General features: G+C 44.4%; 1 protein-coding gene across 1 annotated transcript in view; it reads right to left on the bottom strand.

Moving 5' to 3' along the window:
• Window positions 1-8,770, bottom strand: part of LOC126456220 (transmembrane protease serine 9-like) — a 141,509-nt gene extending 132,739 nt beyond the window's left edge. The window contains exon 1 of the mRNA XM_050091973.1: window positions 8,602-8,770. Within this exon, the coding sequence (XP_049947930.1) occupies window positions 8,602-8,770 (169 nt within the window). The remainder of the gene's footprint in view (window positions 1-8,601) is intronic.
• Window positions 8,771-20,325: the final 11,555 nt, after the last annotated feature.

The following is a 20,325-nucleotide window of genomic DNA, read 5'->3' as shown; positions in this document are numbered from 1 at the left end:
AAAATATTCAAGTTTTACTTTGATATTTTTTATCACAGCTATACAATTCCTTCAACACAGATTTGATCTTAAAACTCAAAAAATTATTTTCTTTCTTGCTTTTTGTTTTATTTTTGTTAGGAGTAATTCATAACCAGATATGGTCACAGCAAGGCAGACATTCTGCTTTTCGCTATCTCGAATGCTGATTGTGATAAAACCGAAACCACAATTCAGATTCCTCTTTGCCGAAAACTGATTGTAGATATAAAGGACATCTTGATTCAGAGAGAAAGAAACAATTTTAGAGCAGGGTATAAATTCAAACGCCTTTTAAGAGCAGGAAGCAATGCCAAGCATTTTGCATTGCTGTAACCTAGCAATTGACGGTAACTCACAGTTACAAAATCACAGAACTCTCTGAGTCTTTCCATCCTTACAGTATAAATAGGAAAATACTTGTAAATTTTAGAAATTGTATACTTTACATAAATTGGCTGCTGCCAATGGCCGTTTCTACACTGTTCTTGATTATATGTGCCATGTCCCTCCTATAAGATAGTTCCTATAAGGCCTTGCTCGTTATTTAGCTAATACGTTTTTTCTGCCACTTTGTTTCCTGCTCCAAACATACTGTTCGCATTGTCAACAGATAAACATGCAAACTTTGATTCTAGGCAGCGATCACGCAGAACCGACATCACATTTTTAGATATTGGACTAAAAGTTTCGTAATCATTAGAAATGAATTCCAACATTTTTTAATGCACCGCACTTTCCGAAATGAAATATTTAACTGATATTGAAAGAGATTTTGTTGTGTGTGATTATTGGTGTGAACGGATGAACTTAATGAACGGTTGCGCGATCGGACGGTTGCGCCACGGTCTGCAGTAGAACATCTTTGCCTTTGGGAGGCGTGATTAGCGTGGGGATGGTAGGCGCAAGAGCAGTGGCAGTGAGACGGTAAGGTGAAATGGTTAGGTCAGGGCGAGGCGGCCGAGTTGGAACCTGCGGGAGAGGCGAGGAATATGCCGGCAGTAGACAGTCACCGGTTCAGCGTAGTAGCGATATCAATTAGAGTCTGACAGGCAGGCGGACGACGGGCCGCAGCTGCGTTGAGTCTGATCCATACTGTCCTTCCTGGATCGTGGCACGGATGTATGTCAGCTTCAGATTTGGTTCATCGGATGCGAGTGATCCGAGAATCGGCAGTAACCATAGCTACAATTACTATTTCCTGCACCAGTTCTGTAACTGTTTAGTTCGGTAGTTTTCTGGTTGTTCGTTGGAAGTTCACGTCCGGCTACATATCAGACTTCTGGTTATTGATCCCGCTTCTGTCTCCAAGTAGGAAAGTAGTGTGTGCACTCCTATAAAAGTACTAAATTTGTTTCTTTATTTAATGATCCAATCTGAGTGTTATTTGCTGTAAGGCGTTAGATTAGTGGTGGCGTAAATTTGTGTATGAAGTGAGTTCATTTCATGTGCCACGTCCTGCACGTATATTAGTGGAGCGCTCAGTTTCATCTGCTGTGTTATTGTGTATTTATACTACCAAGAGTGACTGTTTTTATTTATCTGTAAGGGTGGGGCCTCTTAACCTTAATTATTAAGTCTCTCTCAGTGAGGACTTTATTTTGCGTCTGTTGCTACTGTCTCACACGTGGCTGCACTATTATTCAAAAAGTTATGTTTTATCCGCTGTTTGTCAGGGGTTCGTTAGCCAATGAAACGCATTAGCCTGGAGCTTAGTGCTCCACTCTGCATGGCGATTACTTGTTCACTCCTCGTCTACGAGACGTGAGTTTGGTACAGGTTATGGTTGGCAGTCAAACTTCCTATTTGCTAACTGTATTTAGATTTTGGCCGCCTTCGAAGTTTAGTTGTTTACTTCGATAACTCACTGAAATAAATTTACTCATTTTTTTTGTTGCTGTAATTCTGACCGTCGTGCGGCGACGTTCGGTCCATAGCAATAGGTTGGCTCAATTCCTGTACTAAATTCTGTATTTCGCTGTTGATTAGGCTACTATTTGTGTTTCTATTAGTGGGGCTTGGATGAAATCTGCCGTGGTTGTTAGAGAACACGCAGCATCGGATAGCGGAACAAAGTCCTCGCGCGACCGAAAGGCCAACCGGGTGTACCACTTAATCCTTCCGAGCCCAGTACGTGTTTCCAAGACGGAGTTGCATAGCACGTCGATATAGTTGTGTCTTAATCATTGCACGCCTACTACAATTCTTCTTTTTATTTTTTTATTTTTGGTTTATGTAAATTGTTGAAGTGTTAACGGGCTAATTTGCCAAGTGATTATTTACTAGATTTATCTACTTAAGTGTGTTTATGCACCTGTGACTCGGCCAACTGAATGTCTATTAACCTTACTCCTTGTATGGACTGTTGCTTTTTGAACTGGCCAAACTATAGGAGATTTCAGATCTGTTAAGTTCATGGAGATTCTCATCGACCGTATGTATCATTCTGAACACAATTTCTCTCGCGTGTCTTGTGCACCTCCTCTGTCTGGCGGTATAGTAACTTTCTAATGTGGTGCGTATTTGCGGAGCGTACTTCCGTTTAAGATTCTAAACCTTAATGTCTCTTCGAGAAAGATTTTTCTAGCTTTTTTTATTGTGCTGCTACAGTTTTGTGTTTTATCTATTTGCTATTAATCAATGTGGTACAGTTTTATGATTGTAAATTAATCTGTTTCTCAGTAGCCAGTAACGCTGGAGTTGTTTTTCCAATAGATGTTTAATAAGCCTACTTAGTGTGTTAAGTTAAAATAAAGTTCACAGTAGAAATGATGTTCAGTCGCCCTTTAGCCCTGTCCTTCCTACCACAGACAGCGTGACACGGGTACTACATAGCACTTACAAAGTTTACATGTACGAGGTCATCTTTAAGAAGTTATTGGTACTATTAAAGCGCCATCTATCACAAAGCGAAAAAAGTGGTACAACTAAAACATTCATATTTCTTTACGTACTACACGAATATGTAATAAAAAATGGGGATTCCCATTTTAAAAAACGCAGTTGATATCCGTTTTCCCTATGGCAGCGCCATCGAGAGGGCCAACCATAGCGCCATCTGCATTCCCCCTTCCAGCTAGACGAGTTTCGTTCTTTGTAGTTTTTTCGTTTGATGCTTATTTCGTGAGATATTTGGCCCGGTCGCTATCAATGGACCACCCTGTATATATAGAAGACTTTCCATGAATGAGTTATGCAAGTTGGTCACTGTTCCGGTGTAACGTGAAGCGCTGGCACATCGGCCAGGAACGTTACAGCAGGGAGGTCTGTGACACGTCAGCCAGTAGTACGCTGACGGACCCCGCTGTCGGACGACAGAGACAGGAGCGCCCTCTCTACACGAAAAGAATATAAGCGCCGCTCCGCCTGGCCGCGGACCGAGTTGAAGACGAGCCGTCTCCCGAACGCTACAGCAGTGGCTTACGAACTGTATTGTTTTGCTTGTTTTGGAGTTGTATACACCGAAGGACATTGACTGATTGCTTGTCGCCATTTGATTGCGGTACACCTCTGTGAATATGCGAAGTTAAGTACTGTCATTTATCTTACTGTAATAAACTTTATTAATACGATTTGCATGAATTGTTGTCTAGCGATCCGAGTAACCGGGTTTCCTAGGCACCCTATATTACATGAGTGGGCAGAACGCTAGTCAAAAACCGGTATTCATGCAGATATCGACGGAAAATGCAAAATGGCGAACTTTGGCGGCCGATGAATGAATGCGTGACGTTGCGGGACAGTTTCACCACACAACTGGTAGAGATAGTAAACAGGAGACAATTTGATATCAGTCCATAAAGACCTTGCTAATTTCATTCCATGTACGCACCTGGACAGTACTATGCCTCGCAGACAGGAGTGTGAACAAGGTATGCTGGTGTCAGCATTTGAGGGAGGACGTGTAGTTAGGCTCCTAGAAGCCGGCTAGAGTAATAGGCGAATCGCTCGACATTTGCATAGGAGCGATGACACTATTCAACGATATTGGAAGAAATGAGTAAACCATAGCCGAACATAGCATCAAAAAGGAAGCAGTCGACCTAGAGAGACCACTGAGCTTGAGGACTGAGCGATCCCCAGAGAGACATTCAGAGCCCTGGATTCATCATTATCATCGATCCGAATGGTGGTTCAGTGAGCACTGTGGTGTCACCGCCAGACACCACACTTGCTAGGTGGTAGCCTTTAAATCGGCCGCGGTCCGTTGGTATATGTCGGACCCGCGTGTCGCCACTGTCAGTAATTGCAGACCGAGCGCCGCCACACGGCAGGTCTAGAGAGACTTCCTAGCACTCGCCCCAGTTGTACAGCCGACTTTGCTAGCGAGGGTTCACTGACAAATTACGCTCTCATTTGCCGAGACGATAGTTAGCATAGCCTTCAGCTACGTCATTTGCTACGACCTAGCAAGGCGCCATTATCATTTGCTATTTATCTTGTGATGCATGTACCGTCAGACCAATGTTCACCAATTATGGATCAAAGTTAAGTATTTCAGAAGCTACGTACCTTATTTTGCTAGTATAATTACTTTACCTGTTCCAGACCTCACGCCAGCCTGCGTGAGCTTAAACGCGTGCCTTTCGGCTTCTTCTCCTAGTGGCTTGGCTGTCTTGCATATAGGAATGTGAAAATAGTGCTACCAACATGTTGCCTAAGTCATAAAATACCCGAGCATTGACGAACTGTTTAGATAATTGAAAGACTATATTACTGCTGATTAATTTATCTTTAATATTTATCTGTTGTGTTCAAAAAACTAACGATGTTTAGCTGTACTGTCTTAATACCAACGGACTATAGCTTATCATGATAAAGTTATGAAAACAGAGTCAGCAATCTTTGCCTCCGCTGGTCCTTGCCGATATTGCGCACCTTGCTGTCGCTCTGTTGCGGTCGAGTCACACACAGGTTACTTTTTTTGTTTTTTTTTTAATTTTTTAGTGATCTTTATTGAACAAACTAAAAGTACATATATATTCACTATGCAAGAGTTCTTCAAGGTACCATTTAAACATATACAAATGATTGGTAGTTAAAACAAAACAAAAAATAAATATTTAAAAAACATTAAATACAACAAAATATAACATATTCTGTCTTCTTCCTTTTTTTTATTTCTTTTTTCGGTCGATGCATGAGAACGTGGATAAGGGTGTTGCATCATGTGACAGGTAGGCATGGCACACCCCAACTTTGAGGGGGGTCAAGGAAGACGCTGCGGAGATGACCGGCAAAAGTTTGTCGGTAAGATGGTTTTCGGGTGAGGGTGCTACGTGCGGTCACAACTTTGTACCAGAAGTCAAGGACTGTATGCGGACCACTCTGAAAAAGGTATTCTAAAGCCTGTCCTCGAAACCAGATTAGGGTATAGTGCTTAGCAAGAGGGTAGTGAAATGTCTAGGGCAACAACAGGAAATCCGGGGTTACCGTCGTTGGCGGAGCCCGGTGGTAAAAGCCCACGATTCGTTGGATGAGGAGCCATACGTTTCGTTTCACGGGGCACGTAAGACGGTGCTCGTCGGTGTCTTCGTGCTGACAGTCAGGGCAGAGTTCGGAGGTGGCCAGTCCTATGCGATAAAGTCGACTATTAGTCGGGAATTTTCCATAGACTAAAATATACCAGAGTGCAGAGACAGACGACGGTAAAAAGGTTGCATGCACACACCCCCAAACCGTTCGCCAGTTAATGTCAGGACGCTGTAGCACCATAGGGTCGCAAGGGTTGGACAGCATAAACAACCGATAGTAATCTTTTGTACGGGGAGGACGGGTGACTGGAAGATCGGCCCGAACGTAGCTGAGATCTATGAAACAATTGGCGACGTGGTACAATAATGGAGAAATAGGTGCCACATTGATCGGTGGATCGAGAGAAGCTGGTCGGAGGATATCTAAGAAACTGCGTGTTAAGGACGGGACCGGCCCCTGCCAGTGCCGCAACAGAGTGTAGACAAAGAGTGCAGAAGATCGTGCCCGCACGTTGACGAGTCTGAGGCCACCTTTTGCAGGAGGCAGTGTTAGGGTGTTGTGCCGGACTTTGAAAAGTGCTCCTGCTGACACGAAATATCCAAAGGCTGATTGGATGCGGCGGCCAAGGAGTAACGGCATTGGGAGGATCTGGGCGCCGTGTACCAGTTTAGGGGCGACATACATGTTGACATAGGACACACGTTGGAGGTGGTTTAAGTTACGGTGCACTTGACCGCGGACATGGTGCCGAATCGACTGCAAAAGCCGCCGGTAAGCCAGGGCCACTGTGCGGTGTGTGGAGCTCGTAAATTCGATACCCAAGTAACGAAGGGTGGTACTGACTGGGAGTGGGGTCGGCACCATAGCCGGGAGGCCGCGCCCAATGTGCATCATAGTCGATTCACAGACATTAAGAATGCTACCAGAAAGATGTCCATACTGGTGGAGCCATTGGATGGCGTCATTGAGTTCCGTGTAGGAGCAGGTGAGAAAGAGGAGGTCGTCCGCATAAGCCCTGCAGTGAAAGGTGTACTCACGCAAAGTGAGACCCTGCAGTCTAGAGGTAAGACCAGTGATGAGGGGCTCAAGTGCAATGGCATATAGTAAAGTAGACATAGGGCATCCTTGACGCACAGAGCGGCGTATAGGAATCGGTCCTACAAGCCTCCCATTGACTTGCACCATCGAGACCGCGGGAAGTAGTAACCGGCGAATGGCATCGACAAAAAGTAATGGGAACCCCATACGTGTTGCCACCATGAGGAGGAATGGGTGTCGAACGCGATCAAAGGCACTCGTAAAATCGACGGATACCAGTGCTGCACGAAGGCGACAAACCGACGCCAGTGCGATGAGGTCACGGCATTCTCCTTGAGCTGTTTGTAAGGTGGCCCCACAACCACGTGCAGTCTGCTCCGGTGAAAGGACCGTAGGTAAGACGGTGCGTATGCGCGCTGCTAAGAGGCGTGCATAGATTTTATAATCTGCATTCAGCAGTGTAATGGGGTGATATGCAGAGACATGAGACCCTCCCTTCGGCTTAGGCACAGGTAGAAGTATGCCAGTGACGAATTCAGGTGGAATTGGGAAGGACGGAGTAAAGAGTTCCTGAATCATTTCCGTCCAGCGAGGAAGCATTAACGTGTTGAACGCCCGGTAAAATTCCACCGGGAGACCATCTGGTCCTGGTGATTTGTTCTTGGCTCCTTTGTTGATCGCATCTACCACCTCTTCTGCTGTGATTGCAGACATCATGGACGTTGACTCCGCTACGGTGAGCGTCCGATCAGGGGAAGGACGGAGATCATCAGGATTTGGCGTTGCCATCGGTTCATCATCATAAAATTGGCGATAATGTTCAGCAAAGGCAGACACCACTGCTGCCTGTGTTGTGTGGTGAACACCGTCTGAGGTCGTGATGTTGGGGACGAAAAGTCGACGTCGACGACTATGGTCAGATGCGGCATGGATTGTGGATGGGGTTTCGTCGTGGAGGAGGTCTTGTCGTCGGGAACGCACCACGACACCATGCAGTCGTGCAGATTGGAGAGAGAGGAGACGAGCTTCAGTACGCTGTCGTTCCCTATGGGTGTCAGGTGATGGAGGGAGCGCATCGAGCTCACGAAGGACGGCGTAGTGAAAATTTGTGGTGTCTCGATGCCATGCTGCTGCTTCCTTGCCACATTGCATGAAGACCTTTCTGATCGCAGGTTTGGCACATTTGAGCCACCAATGGAATGTGGATGTGTACTGCGGGAGGCGTCTTTCGCAAGACGCCCATGTATTGGCAATACATTGTCGGCAGTTTGGATCATTAAGGAGGGAGGTATTAAGCTTCCAATAACCTCTGCTGCGCCACACTGACTGAGGTGGCAGAGTCAGGGAGCAAATGACGGCGCAGTGGTTCGAAAATGCAAGGGGCCATCGTTCAGCTTGGGCAACTTCATTGCCAAGGTGCTGTATAATGAGTAAAACCGGGGGTATGGCCATGAATTTTCTCCCAAACGTCCACTAGATGAAAATCTTCGATTAAGGTGAGCAGCGCCGGGCAAGGCGAATAACCAGGCATTTTGTCCTGCGGATGGAGGACGCAGTTGAAATCGCCTCCCATGATAAGGCGATCATAGCGTCCAGAAAACAGTGGCGCCACGTCAAGTCCGAAGAAAGTGGACCGCTGCCGACGATTCGTGGAGCCAGACGGAGCGTAAATATTGATGACGCGCGTGTCGAAGATGGTAACAGCCATGCCCCTTCCACAGGGAAGGATTGTTGTGTCCCTGAGTGAGATTCCTTCGCGTATGTAGAAAGCTACTCCACGCCCTGATTGATCACATGTGGACGTGTATGAGTCGTAGCCGTAGACTGGTGGTAGTGTGGCAACGCGTACTTCCTGAAGAAGGGCGACGTCGAAGTCAGAGGCCCGAAGCATGTCACATAGGAGTGGCAGCTTGGGTGCAGTGCCAATCATGTTGATGTTCAGTGTTGCGAACCGGTACGTTTGTTTCAGTGGTGGTGGACGCGCATCCACCATCACCAAGGGAAGTATGAGGAGGGCACCGACACGAAGTCCCGTCCCATCAGCTGCAGTGCCTCGCTTTTGATGTTAACAGCCAGCCTTGTCCGGCGGAGGTAATTCATCCGGAGGAGGGGGCGTATCTTCCTCAATGTCGTCGGCCCATGCTCCTGTGCCGTGGCTCTGTCCAATGTCCATGGGAATTGCGTCGTGGTGAGAGAGATCTGGAGTTGTCGGCGGGGAGACAAGCGTCTCAACCTCCATGGTGGTCCCGTCCTGAGAAACGTCTTGTTCATCGTGAAAGTTGTCTGTCGGGTCCCTGCGTGGAAATGTCGGCTGGTTGGGTGTCGTTTTCGTCGTCGCGGGTGGCGACGCTCTGAGAGCCCGTGGGTGAACGGCGACGGCTTTTGCGCCTACGTGGCGAGCGTTGTTTGCGCACGTGTTCCTCAGTGTCGGACGACGGCAAGGAGGAGCGTCGACCTGGTTCGAAGGCGACGGTGGGTACAATGATTGTCAAACAGGTGTTGTGAAGAAGTACTGTTCTCCTCAGCGTCCGGTGCGGGAGCCTGTTCGGCGGCAAGGTTGTCAGGTGGGACGTCTGCACCGTCCGTAGGTGACTGGGACTGTGGGACGTGCTGATCGGAAGGACCGGGCGACGGACTGGACGAAACGGTAGACGTGGCAAGAGCCGCTGCGTAAGTGACCGGTAGGGCGGTCATCATGGGTGTGACGGACGCTTCCGACAACGGGAGCTGCGCGACACGTCGTTGAATGCATTCAGACCGTAGGTGATCTTCTTTCCCGCAACCGGAACAGGTCCGAGGTTGGCCGTCGTACATTATAATGGCACGGCAGCCTCCGATACGTAGATAGGAAGGCACGCGTTTCTGCAACTCGATGCGGACCTGTCTAACACCGTTTGAAACGGGATAGGTTTGAAATTGTACCCATCGTTCGGCAACATGTTCCATAACGTTGCCATAGGGACGGAGCGCCTCGATGACGACGTCTGCAGGTAGTTCGAACGGCAGTTCGAAGATCCTTATCGTCCGTGTGCCGAGACCTGCGTGATCGACGGTAACGGGTCCGACGTTGCCGTCGGAATGACAGAAGCGCAGTCCACGTTTTGCCTCTTGAAGCACCTTGTCGCACGCCGCATCGTTGATCATTTTGACGTAGACGGTACTGCTAACTATGGACAAGTGGATACCAATTAGATCCGTTGATGGTATTTTAACTTCATCGCGAATAAATCGTTCTACCTCCAGGGCCTTGGGTCGGGCGAAGTCGGAACAAGAGTTGAAACGTAATGTCTTCTTCCGATAGTTGTGCTCCATGGTGGTCTAGAAGGGAAAAACGGCACTTACGGCGGCCGAAGTTAACGCAAACACACCGTGCGCGCCTCGCCCGCAGCGCTCTGGCGCGTGACCGCCTCGCACCACTGACGGCGGCAGACTGTTACTAGTGGCGCCACGTTGTGTTCCCGGCGGTTAAGGCCCAAAGCTTGCTACAGGTGCCGCTACTGTCGGTCCGCCGTGTGTGTGTGTGTGTGTGTGTGTGTGTGTGTGTGTGTGTTTGTGTGTGTCAAGTAACTGGAGACGCCTACGGATAGCACTTGTTGTAGGGAGGTCACTACACTCGCGCGAGTGGTGGTCGAATCCTGCTGGTGCCCTATCAGCACTGCGAGGTGCGTTTATGCGGATAAGCCATCGTTCTTTTATACACGCCAGATCTGAATGCTCACCAATCGGATCTACCAAAAAGCAGTGAGAAATTGGTCTGTATTGACAAAGTAGCTCTTAGCACCCTCTTAAATAGTATTTATGTGAAATCTCCGAAAGGTTCATTAAGTACTTACGTAACTGCCCAGTGTTCTAACTAGTGCTTAATTTTATAGTGACTTGGTTGTCGGTCACGTTATTTGTTGTTCTATTATAAAAATAACAGTTGTGAATACAGCAGTACGGATAACTAATGATTCTGTTTTAAACACTGGAGACGCCTGCAGATGTCAGTTGTTATAGAAGGGGCAGTCTTCACTAGTGCATATGGTGGTCGAATCCTGGTGTGCTCTGTCAGTGCACGTTGTTATGTTTTTGTGTACAGTTATCTGCTTGTAGTAATTGCTTTAAGTCACAGGAATTTAGTTATATACCTGTTTTCCTGTGTTGAAAATTTTGCATATTTAGGCTGAGCTATAGCAAAAGTGGCAGACTCGAATGATGGTGGCCACTTTGACGGAGGACGCCTCTTGTACTACTAATGGCTGCATACGACACCGTCTGGGTAAGTTGAGTAATTTGTTTATTCTCTTATTCGTTTATTCTCTTGAGAACTGCCTCAGTTCAAGAGGGGGTGTGAAAGAGGGATGGTGGGGGAGGGGGGTGAAGATCGGGGAGAGAGGGGGGAGAGGGATAGAACATACATCAGCGCACATATAGTTAAAGAAAGAACAATTGAAAGCAAAAACTTACAAAGTTGGCAACACTTACAAAACCACATGACACTAAACGTACAGAAAATGCTGTGAAAGTCCTGTATGTTCAAAACAGTGCACAAAAGGAAAACTGTAAACTTTCAATCAGTTTGTCACATGAAAGGAAGTTATTTAGCTTAATGAATCAGACGCTGTCTTGTAGGTACTTTTCCATTTTATTATAAAAGTCTCAATGAGCTGTTTCAAATTAATGACCTTTATGTTGAAACGGGAGACCTGTAACGCACAACAAAAAAGTCCGGTAATATTTCAGGACACTGAAATATTACAGTGAAGATGCCTTGTAGCAAAGGCGAAACGCATGTGCGTGCACAAGATAGATAAAAACCTTAATATGCAGCATCCAGAAGGCAGTTTTCCTTTTAACTGCTGCAGTTTATGTCTTTCAGAGTTTTAAGCTAAGTGTGTAAATTTAAATTTGGTGTAGCTGAACAGCATATTCTTGAATTATTATTAGTCCTGGATTTTATCAAATCGCAAAATCTAGAAATTTTGCATAACTACAATTAAAATTAAGATTGGTCTCACAGAAACACATTTAAGTTTTAAGAGAATTTCAGGCTTTATTGGTGGTCCATTAGTTTTCCATGCTGTCGTCTTAAGATCCACTCTGTGGTTGGACACATTAAATTGGTTTTAATTTTTTATTTTCTTTCTGAAAACTTAACTTACTTAAGAATAATGTCTAAGTTTAACTTTCTACAGAAAATAACTTGAATGTTGAGGTCAGTGGTTTCAATAGTCTTTGCAAATTCTTAGAGCTATTATCTTATCAGTTCCCGTAATTTCTTCGTTGTACTTTGAAACTGAATGTAATAAAATCTTTGTCAAAACGAATCATTTAATTTCGGCCCACGATCTTACCACTGCCTGCCCGTTCTGTACCACTACAAAAACAATGTTTTTAATAAAACAAATTATCCCAAATTATCACGAGTTAACAGGATTATACGCACTTTCAGCTATGAAACGGTGTTTATATGTTCAGTTTAAAGCAGTGCTACACGAAGAACTGTCACAAAGGTATGAAAAATGTAGCAGTAGGAGTAGATACATACCTATATAGTTATCAAATTATTCAGTGCCACAATTAAGTCAATACAACTGACAAGAAGCAGAAAAGGCAGGTGTTAACAAGTGCGCTGTCCTGCAAGTTTTCTCACCTGTAGATCTTGCCGTTTCAGAATCAAAGTAGCTTCGAAACTTAATGAGAAGTTGTTTTAAGATTTTCTTTACTGATAGTCGATCTGCCTGCTGGTAGTTCTTTCACAGAAGAGGTAAATATCTTGTCATCAGCGAGACTAGAACCGAAGTCTAACGCAACGTTTCCCTTGAAGAGCGAACACTTTACCGCTAAGTTATCGTACAACTATAGCTGACATCACTCCCTTGTTATCCCACAATGGCTAATACCGAGAACTCGTATATGATGAAGTAAGCTGCAGTTTCTGTTGCATCGAACTTGTTGGATTCAAGGACATGAAGATGCTACCTCTGCGACAGCCATAAAGTAAGACTCGTTCAGAATACTTAATTCAAATGACAAAACAAAAGTGAGTGAATTGGCCAGGATAATTCTAAATCGCTCCTGGAAGTAAAACGGCAGTCATAGCTGCCAAACTTATTCTAGAATGTTCCCAAATCAATGTCAGACTAGCGACAGGCAGAATATAGTTCCTCAGCTCATGTATCGCTTGAGGTGTCTACCACTGGGAACTCTCGCGCTCAAATACACGTTGACGCTGGATGAAATATAGCGAAGGCTGCACGTTGTTTCTCTCAGACTTGTTTCTCTCATGCATTGCATTGATATTGGTGAAATATTCAAGGGGAGACGTCCAGGCACTGACAATGTTTGCGAGAAATTGAAGTAACCTGCTGGCACAGTAATTATAAGACTAGAGGAATATGCAAAATTTGCAAGACACACAACACACTTGTTTTATCTGTGCTTCAGAAGATTCAACTACTAAAAGAAATGTTTGTGAAGAAATTGTTACATTATTAAATTTACTTTTGTAATAAACTGATTCAGAACACAGAAATATTATTATACGTTTGTTGCCATGCTGATACTGTTACCTCGAATCAAAATGCTACACATGTGTAACACGTTGTAAAAAAACTTAAAATTAAAAACAATTGTTCATTTGTCCTTAAATCGATAGATAAATCCTTAAATCGAGAGATAACTGTCTAAAATACTCTGCTAAATACAACCTACAATGAATATTAATTTTTGTGGGTCTTGTCAGGCTGGTATCCGTTCATATCTAAGCCTGCAGTTAGAAAAACTCTATTGCATGAGCAATACAAGCTATAACATCCTAATTCCTCGCCTAGTTTCACATATCTTTCCAATAAAAGGATTTCGAAAGCAAGGAGCATCGATAACCTACTCCACGCATTTGGTGACATATTCAACTCTACAGTTTTCTTTCCGAATGCAAGATTGTGGAATATCATGCAACCTTGAGTTTCTATTTATGTTATCTCGAAATATCTCAGTCTCATCCACTTCACAGTGAAGGCCAGTTTCGTTATCACAACTTATGAGTTACTGGAAGTTGCAACAAAACGATTGCGCTTGGGACCATCTAGACTAGAGTGATATATACTGGTGCATATATTAAATGTTTTAATTTTTATCTTTTCATTCCTATAAGTTACTAAAATGTTAGGGTATCTTAATGCTAATAAGACTAGTTTGATCTTCGTATTTTTATGCTATTTTTATCATCAGATGGAGTACTGGCACGTCGCCATACCCGTATTTAGGTTCCCAGCAAGCTATGCCATGGAAACGTCCACTCAGAAGTCATTGAGAATATCGACTGTCTGCCGTTAACATGGCCAAAATCGGCATTACTAAGTGCAGTTTTCTGTTTTTCTTCCTATCAACCATTTTTTGTCACCATGGCACCCTGGCAACAGCACCCCGTCTAGTCCTTAAAGTATCACTAGAACATGCTATGTACCAGTTCCACAGCGTTCTGTAACATGTATATTTCCGTTTTAGTACCTATTTTATCATTGTACTTTATGCGCATTATTACGCCAACTCTTCAGCCATACGCCGCCACGTGGTAACGATAATTTTCAGCTTTTCCAGCTACCTATGTTATGAGTTGTCCGCACAATCGTCGTTGAAGACATCGACCTGGATCGTTACCACGACTACAGTCGTCGTCCCCATGTGTACGTCTTTGGTTTCTGAGCTCCCATATTGGTTTTTACGTTACCATGGCTGTTCTCCTATGAACAATGTGGTCTAAATTTTGAGTAGTGGTAATAACGTACGTTCACTCCCAGTATCAAAAGTAAAGAGACCGAGAGCGTGTGTTTGTGAAACTCACTTCACTTGAAATTTCTATCTCTACGAAGCTGATGGCATTGGCAAGGGGTGTTTAATGTTGTTCATTGTTTTACGATTATTTATTTATTTTGGGTCAATACTTCAACCCGTTTTTCTGTAACTGTAACTAATTTTGGACGTGAGAATTACAAATAAGTTTAAACGACACTTAAAGATTGACAGTATGTCTATTTTTGTAGTTTTAAACATCAAGATTAACGTTTTTTAATGTCTTTTTCAGAAGGTAGACATATCATCTCCAATTCTGACAATGCAATATATAGCATACACTTGTGGAATAATAACAGATTCAAATACGACTCTTTGAAATAACCAATGCTGGTTAAGTCTAATTTTAAATACAAATTTATGAACTATTTACATCTTCATGATCACTTCATCATGTGTCAGGTCGCACATACTAAATTCGCCTACGCTCTCGGGCAGCGGTAATGACATCCATCAAAAAAGTTTTATATGTATTACTTCGAGATGTGGCAACGGCATGCTTCTCCACCGTCCACACTCTTTAGGCTCATCGTCTATGACTGGGTAAATTAAAATAAATGGTCCAAATGGCTCTGAGCAATGGGACTTAACGTCTGAGATCATCAGTCCCCTAGAACTTAGAACTACTTAAACCTAACTAACCTAAGGACATTACACACATACATTCCTAAGGCAGGATTCGAACCTGTGGCCGTAGCGGTCCCGCAATTCCAGACTGAAGCGCCTAGAACCGCTCGGCCACATCGGCCGGCATTAAAATAAACAGCTGAGCAAGTACAAGCATACCTAGCACTATAGAGAACTTTGTTAGAGTAAAGATGGCGAAGGCCGCAACGTGATCCAAGTAACGGATCGTGAGATATTTAGGTTTTACTTCAGCTGGTCGATCTTTGGCGAGTGACCGACGCAAGCGGGCTCCGGCAGTGCCGCGAAGCGGGCCAGTGTTGGTCGACAATCGCAAGTCGCGTGGGCGCGGTCGCAGCCAGGGCTTCTGCATGGGTCGAAGGCTGGCGGATGGATAGAGACGTGTCCCAAACTAAAATACTGCGTAGTTTACAGCAGTGGACACCCCTTCTTCCTGAACGGTTGGACGAGTACAGAGTAACATAAAAAGTCAGAGACAAAGTAGTGCCTGATGATCTACACATCAGTACTCTGCAAAACACCGTGAGGCGCACGATAGAGGGTACATCCCACTGCACCAGCTATTTGGGTTTATTTCCGTTCCATTCACGTATGGAGCGCGGGTAGAATACCTCTGAGCGTGCTGTAATTATTCTAATCTTATTCTCACAGTCCCTATGTGAGCGATTCGGAGGGGGTTGCAGTACATTCCTAGTGTCATTGTCTAAGGCGTGTTCTTGGAACTTTGCCAGTAGGCTTTCGTGGGATAGTTTACGTCTATCATCAAGAGTCTGCGAGTTCAGTTTCTTCAGTATCTCTGTGGCGCTCTCGCATGGATCACACAAACCTATGACCATTCCTTCCGCCATTCTCTGTATACGTTCAATATCACCTGTTAGTCCTATTGGGAACGGTCTGACACAGTTGAGCAGTTTTCTAGGACGGATTGCATAAGTGCTATGTAAGCAATCTCTTTTGAAGACTGATGTCACTTCGGCAGTATTCTATCAATAAACCAAGGTCTACCACCTGTTTTACCCACAAGTGAAACAATCTGGTCATTCCATTTCAAATCCCTACAATATGTTGCACCCAGATATTTGCTAACCGAATCCAGCTGTGACTCATTAATACTGTAGTGATACGGTACTGTGTTTTTTCGTTTTGCGAAGTGCACAACTCCATTTTATAAACATTTAAAGAACGTTACCAAATTTTACACCATTTGGAAATCTTCTCAAGATCTGAATGAATATTTATGCAGTTTCTTTCAGTCAGTAGTTCATTATAAATAACTGCATCATTTGCTGAGTCTGAGGTTATTGTTATTGCAGTTTCTTTCAGGCAGTAGTTCGTTATATATAAATGCTTCATTTGCCAAGTCTGAGGTTATTGTTAATACAGTCTGCAAGGTCATTAATATAGGCTACAACTTAAACAGTAATCGTCCCACACCCTTCCCTGCGGCACACAACAGTTTACTTCTCCATCTCCATCCAAGATAACACGCTGCGTCGTCCATTTCAAAAATCGTCAATTCAGACACAAATTTCTCTTGATACCCCATATGGTCTTATTTTTGACAATAAGAATAGATGTGGTGCGGAGTCTCCGGCACTTTCCGGAAATCAATAAACACTGCATCCAAAGCTTTCAGTATGTCATGTGAGAGAAATGCGAGTTGGGTTTCATACGGTCGCTGTTTTCGGAATCCATGCTAGTTGACACGGAGGAGGTCATTCTGATCGACATACCTCATTATGTTTGCGCTTAGAATCTGTTCTAAGATTCTACAAGTTCACATCAACAATATTGGACGGTAGTTTTCTGGATCGCTTCTACTCACTGTCTTGTAGGCGGCTGCGACCTGCGCTTTTTCCCAACAACTGGACACGGACTTTTGCCATAGATTATAGCTAGAAGAGGGACTAACGTAGCCGCAAGTTCAGTATGGAATCTGATAGCGATTCAATCGGATCTTGTAGCTTTGTTCAATTTTAACGATTTTTGTTGGTTTTCAACACCACTGACATTAATACTTGTTTCACTCACATTTTTAGTGGCACGAGGGTTAAATTGAGGCAATTCTCCTTTTCCTCTGTAAAAGGAACATTTGAAAACGTTGTGGATCGTAATACACTACTGGCCATTAAAATTGCTACACCACGAAGAGGACGTCCTACAGATGCGAAATTTAACCGACAGGAAGAAGATGCTGTGATATGCAAATGATTAGCTTTTCAGAGCATTCTCACAAGGTTGGCGCCGGTGGCGACACCTACAACATGCTGACATGAGGAAAGTTTCCAACCGATTTCTCACACACAAACAGCAGTTGACCGGCGTTGCCTGGTGAAACGTCGTTGTGATGCATCGTGTAAAGAGGAGAAATGCGTACCATCACGTTTCCGACTATGATAAAGGTCTGATTGTAGCCTATCGCGATTGCGGTTTATCGTATAGCGACATTGCTGCTCGCTTTGGTCGAGATCCAATGACTGTTAGCAGAATATGGAATCGGTGGGTTCAGGAAGGTAATACGGAACGCCGTGCTGGATCCCAACGGCCTCGTATCACTAGCAGTCGATATGACAGGCATCAAATCCGCATTGCTGAAACGGATCGTGCAGCCACTTCTCGATCCCTGAGTCAACAGATGGGGACGTTTGCAAGACAACAACCATCTGCACGAACAGTTCGACGACGTTTGCAGCAGCATAGACTATCAGCTCGGAGAATATGGCTGCAGTTACCCTTAACGCTGCATCACAGAGAGGAGCACCTGCGATGGTGTACTCAACGACGATCCTGGGTGCACGAACGGCAAATCGTCATTTTTTCGGATGAATCCAGGTTCTGTTTACAGCATCATGATTGTCGCATCCGAGTTTGGCGACATCGCGGTGAACGCACATTGGAAGCGTGTATTCGTCATCGCCATACTGGCGTATTACCCGGCGTGATGGTATGGGGTGCCATTGGTTACACGTCTCGGTCACCTCTTGTTCGCATTGACGGCACTTTGAACAGTGGACGTAACACTTCAGATGTGTTACGACCCGTGGTTCTACCCTTCATTCGATTCCTGCGAAACCCCACATTTCAGCAGGATAATGCACGACCGCATGTTGCAGGTCCTGTACGGGCCTTTCTGGATACAGAAAATGTTCGACTGCTGCCCTGGCCAGCACATTTTCCAGATCTCTCACCAATTGAAAACGTCTGGTCAATGGTGGCCGAGCAACTGGCTCGTCACAATATGCCAGTCACTACTCTTGATGAACTGTGGTATCGTGTTGAAGCTGCATGGGCAGCTGTACCTGTACACGTCATCCAATCTCTGTTTGACTCAATGCCCAGGCGTATCAAGGCCTTTATTACGGCTGGAGGTGGTTGTTCTGGGTACTGATTTCTCAGGATTTTTTGCACCCAAATTGCGTGAAAATGTTATCACATGTCAGTGTTAGTATAATATATTTGTCCAATGAATACCCGTTTATCATCCGCAATTTTAATGACCAGTAGTGTAGTTAGAAGAGAGGTAAAATACTTGCGGATATCATTCTGTAGAAGTCTAACTTGGGGTATCGATGGGATGTATTATAATATCAAACTGGTTAGGCAGCAGAGAGGAGGACGCCCCATTGTTCCAGGAGAACGCGACTGGAGTCTGGAGCTCATGTATATATAGAGCGGGCTCCGCAGATATGGCAAAATAAGCTTTGTTTTTGCACACATTACATAAATAGTGTTGTCGAAAGTCAAGTCGCTAGGGAGTGAATTTGTTCGGTGATTAGAAGTGTTTCTGCTTGGTGACATACGCACAGACCTAGAAAAGTCAGACAAGGCGCATAGCTAATGCCAGTCGAGACTGTGAGTTGCCACGATCTAAGTTCGTTGGCCTTACTGTTACGATGCGTGCCATCTTAGTGTTGTGAAATTCTTATCGCTGATGACCATTTGGTTGTGGCAGGAACATATTTCAGTCACTTTGCGTTCGTTGTGAAAATTCCAACATTACAAAAACTGTACTGGCGGTGTGTATGAGATGGCAAGACTCGCGTTGTTCCAAACATAGTAGAATGATGGGAGGTAGTTACTCTGTGTTCTGGTTTCCGTAACTTCTATTGTGTATCTGTAATGTCGGCCTGCAGGCAAAAGCTACCTTTTCGACAGTACAGTGAATTCTGATAGAAGCAGCTGAAACTGAGTGCCATCACTTTAGCGAATGTACCAGTACGAAACTGGAGGTCACTGAACCCCGACAAAATATCAAGACTTTACCAGATTTGCTCATCGTTTATTTACGATGGTAACGACATCCCCAGAGTATTATTTTCGTTGTACATTCGTATTCAGATTTCACAGGCTGGTGTACAACGTGCAGTTAGCCTGTGACTAATGCAGATACGCTTGACGCCTGTGGATGGTGCGTTTGGACTTAAAATTTGCACAACGACATCGGTAAGTCTGTTAAGTAGTTCATCCAAGCAGCTGTGTTAGACTATAGCGTCCCGATACAGGCAGTCGACGTGAAACATGTGGCTAGTTAGGGTTTTCATCGTCACTGTTTCTTCGCACCACATGCTGATGTTTCGTTTTGATAGACAAGAAAAAGGAAACAAGCCAAATCACGTAAACAACGAGAGGGAAAATAGAATAGGTTACAACATGTAGTTTGTCAGACGATAGATAATTTTCAGACGCCAACTTTTCAGGTATGACCTATAGTTCCTTTTTTCGAACAGAACATATACATTTTGCAGTATCATATATCAGTAATCAATGTAATAAACTCAAGGTGATAATAGAAAAGCAAAGTACATCTAGCTAAAACTCAAGTGATGTTTGTTTTTTGTCTATGAAAGGGATAACATTATTAACTTTGAGCCCATTCTAACTCTGAAGCTGACATGTCGTTCCATGGCGCGATCTTATAACCTAAAGTAGCCGATTTCATTCCCACTGTAGAGGGATGATCATCCCATCTAAACCGTACCAGAGGACCTGCAAGCATCTGTAATCGGACGGAAAGTATGTTGGACGACAAAACTATCCATGAGACGATTGTCATCGAAGGGTTGTACCTACTAAAATTAATAAATATCTTGAAGACATTGTAGTCTGCAAAGTAAAGGGCTATTCAAAAAAGAAGTCACAGATTTCAAACATTTATATCTTCCACGTTACCAAAGGTAGCACCATAATTCCAATGTTCTTGGACAGACAACAGTTTAAATTTTGAACAGTCTGGGTAGACACTCCAATCACGATCGCATTGACGGTGTCGCTTTCTTCTTCTTGGAAAAAACTGACAGGACTAACCTCTCCTGC

The sequence above is a fragment of the Schistocerca serialis genome, chromosome 2 (assembly GCF_023864345.2).
Source record: "Schistocerca serialis cubense isolate TAMUIC-IGC-003099 chromosome 2, iqSchSeri2.2, whole genome shotgun sequence".
NCBI lineage: Eukaryota > Metazoa > Arthropoda > Insecta > Orthoptera > Acrididae > Schistocerca > Schistocerca serialis.
The sequence above is the reverse complement of the archived record's forward strand: the minus strand, read 5'-3'. Positions and strand labels throughout refer to the sequence as shown.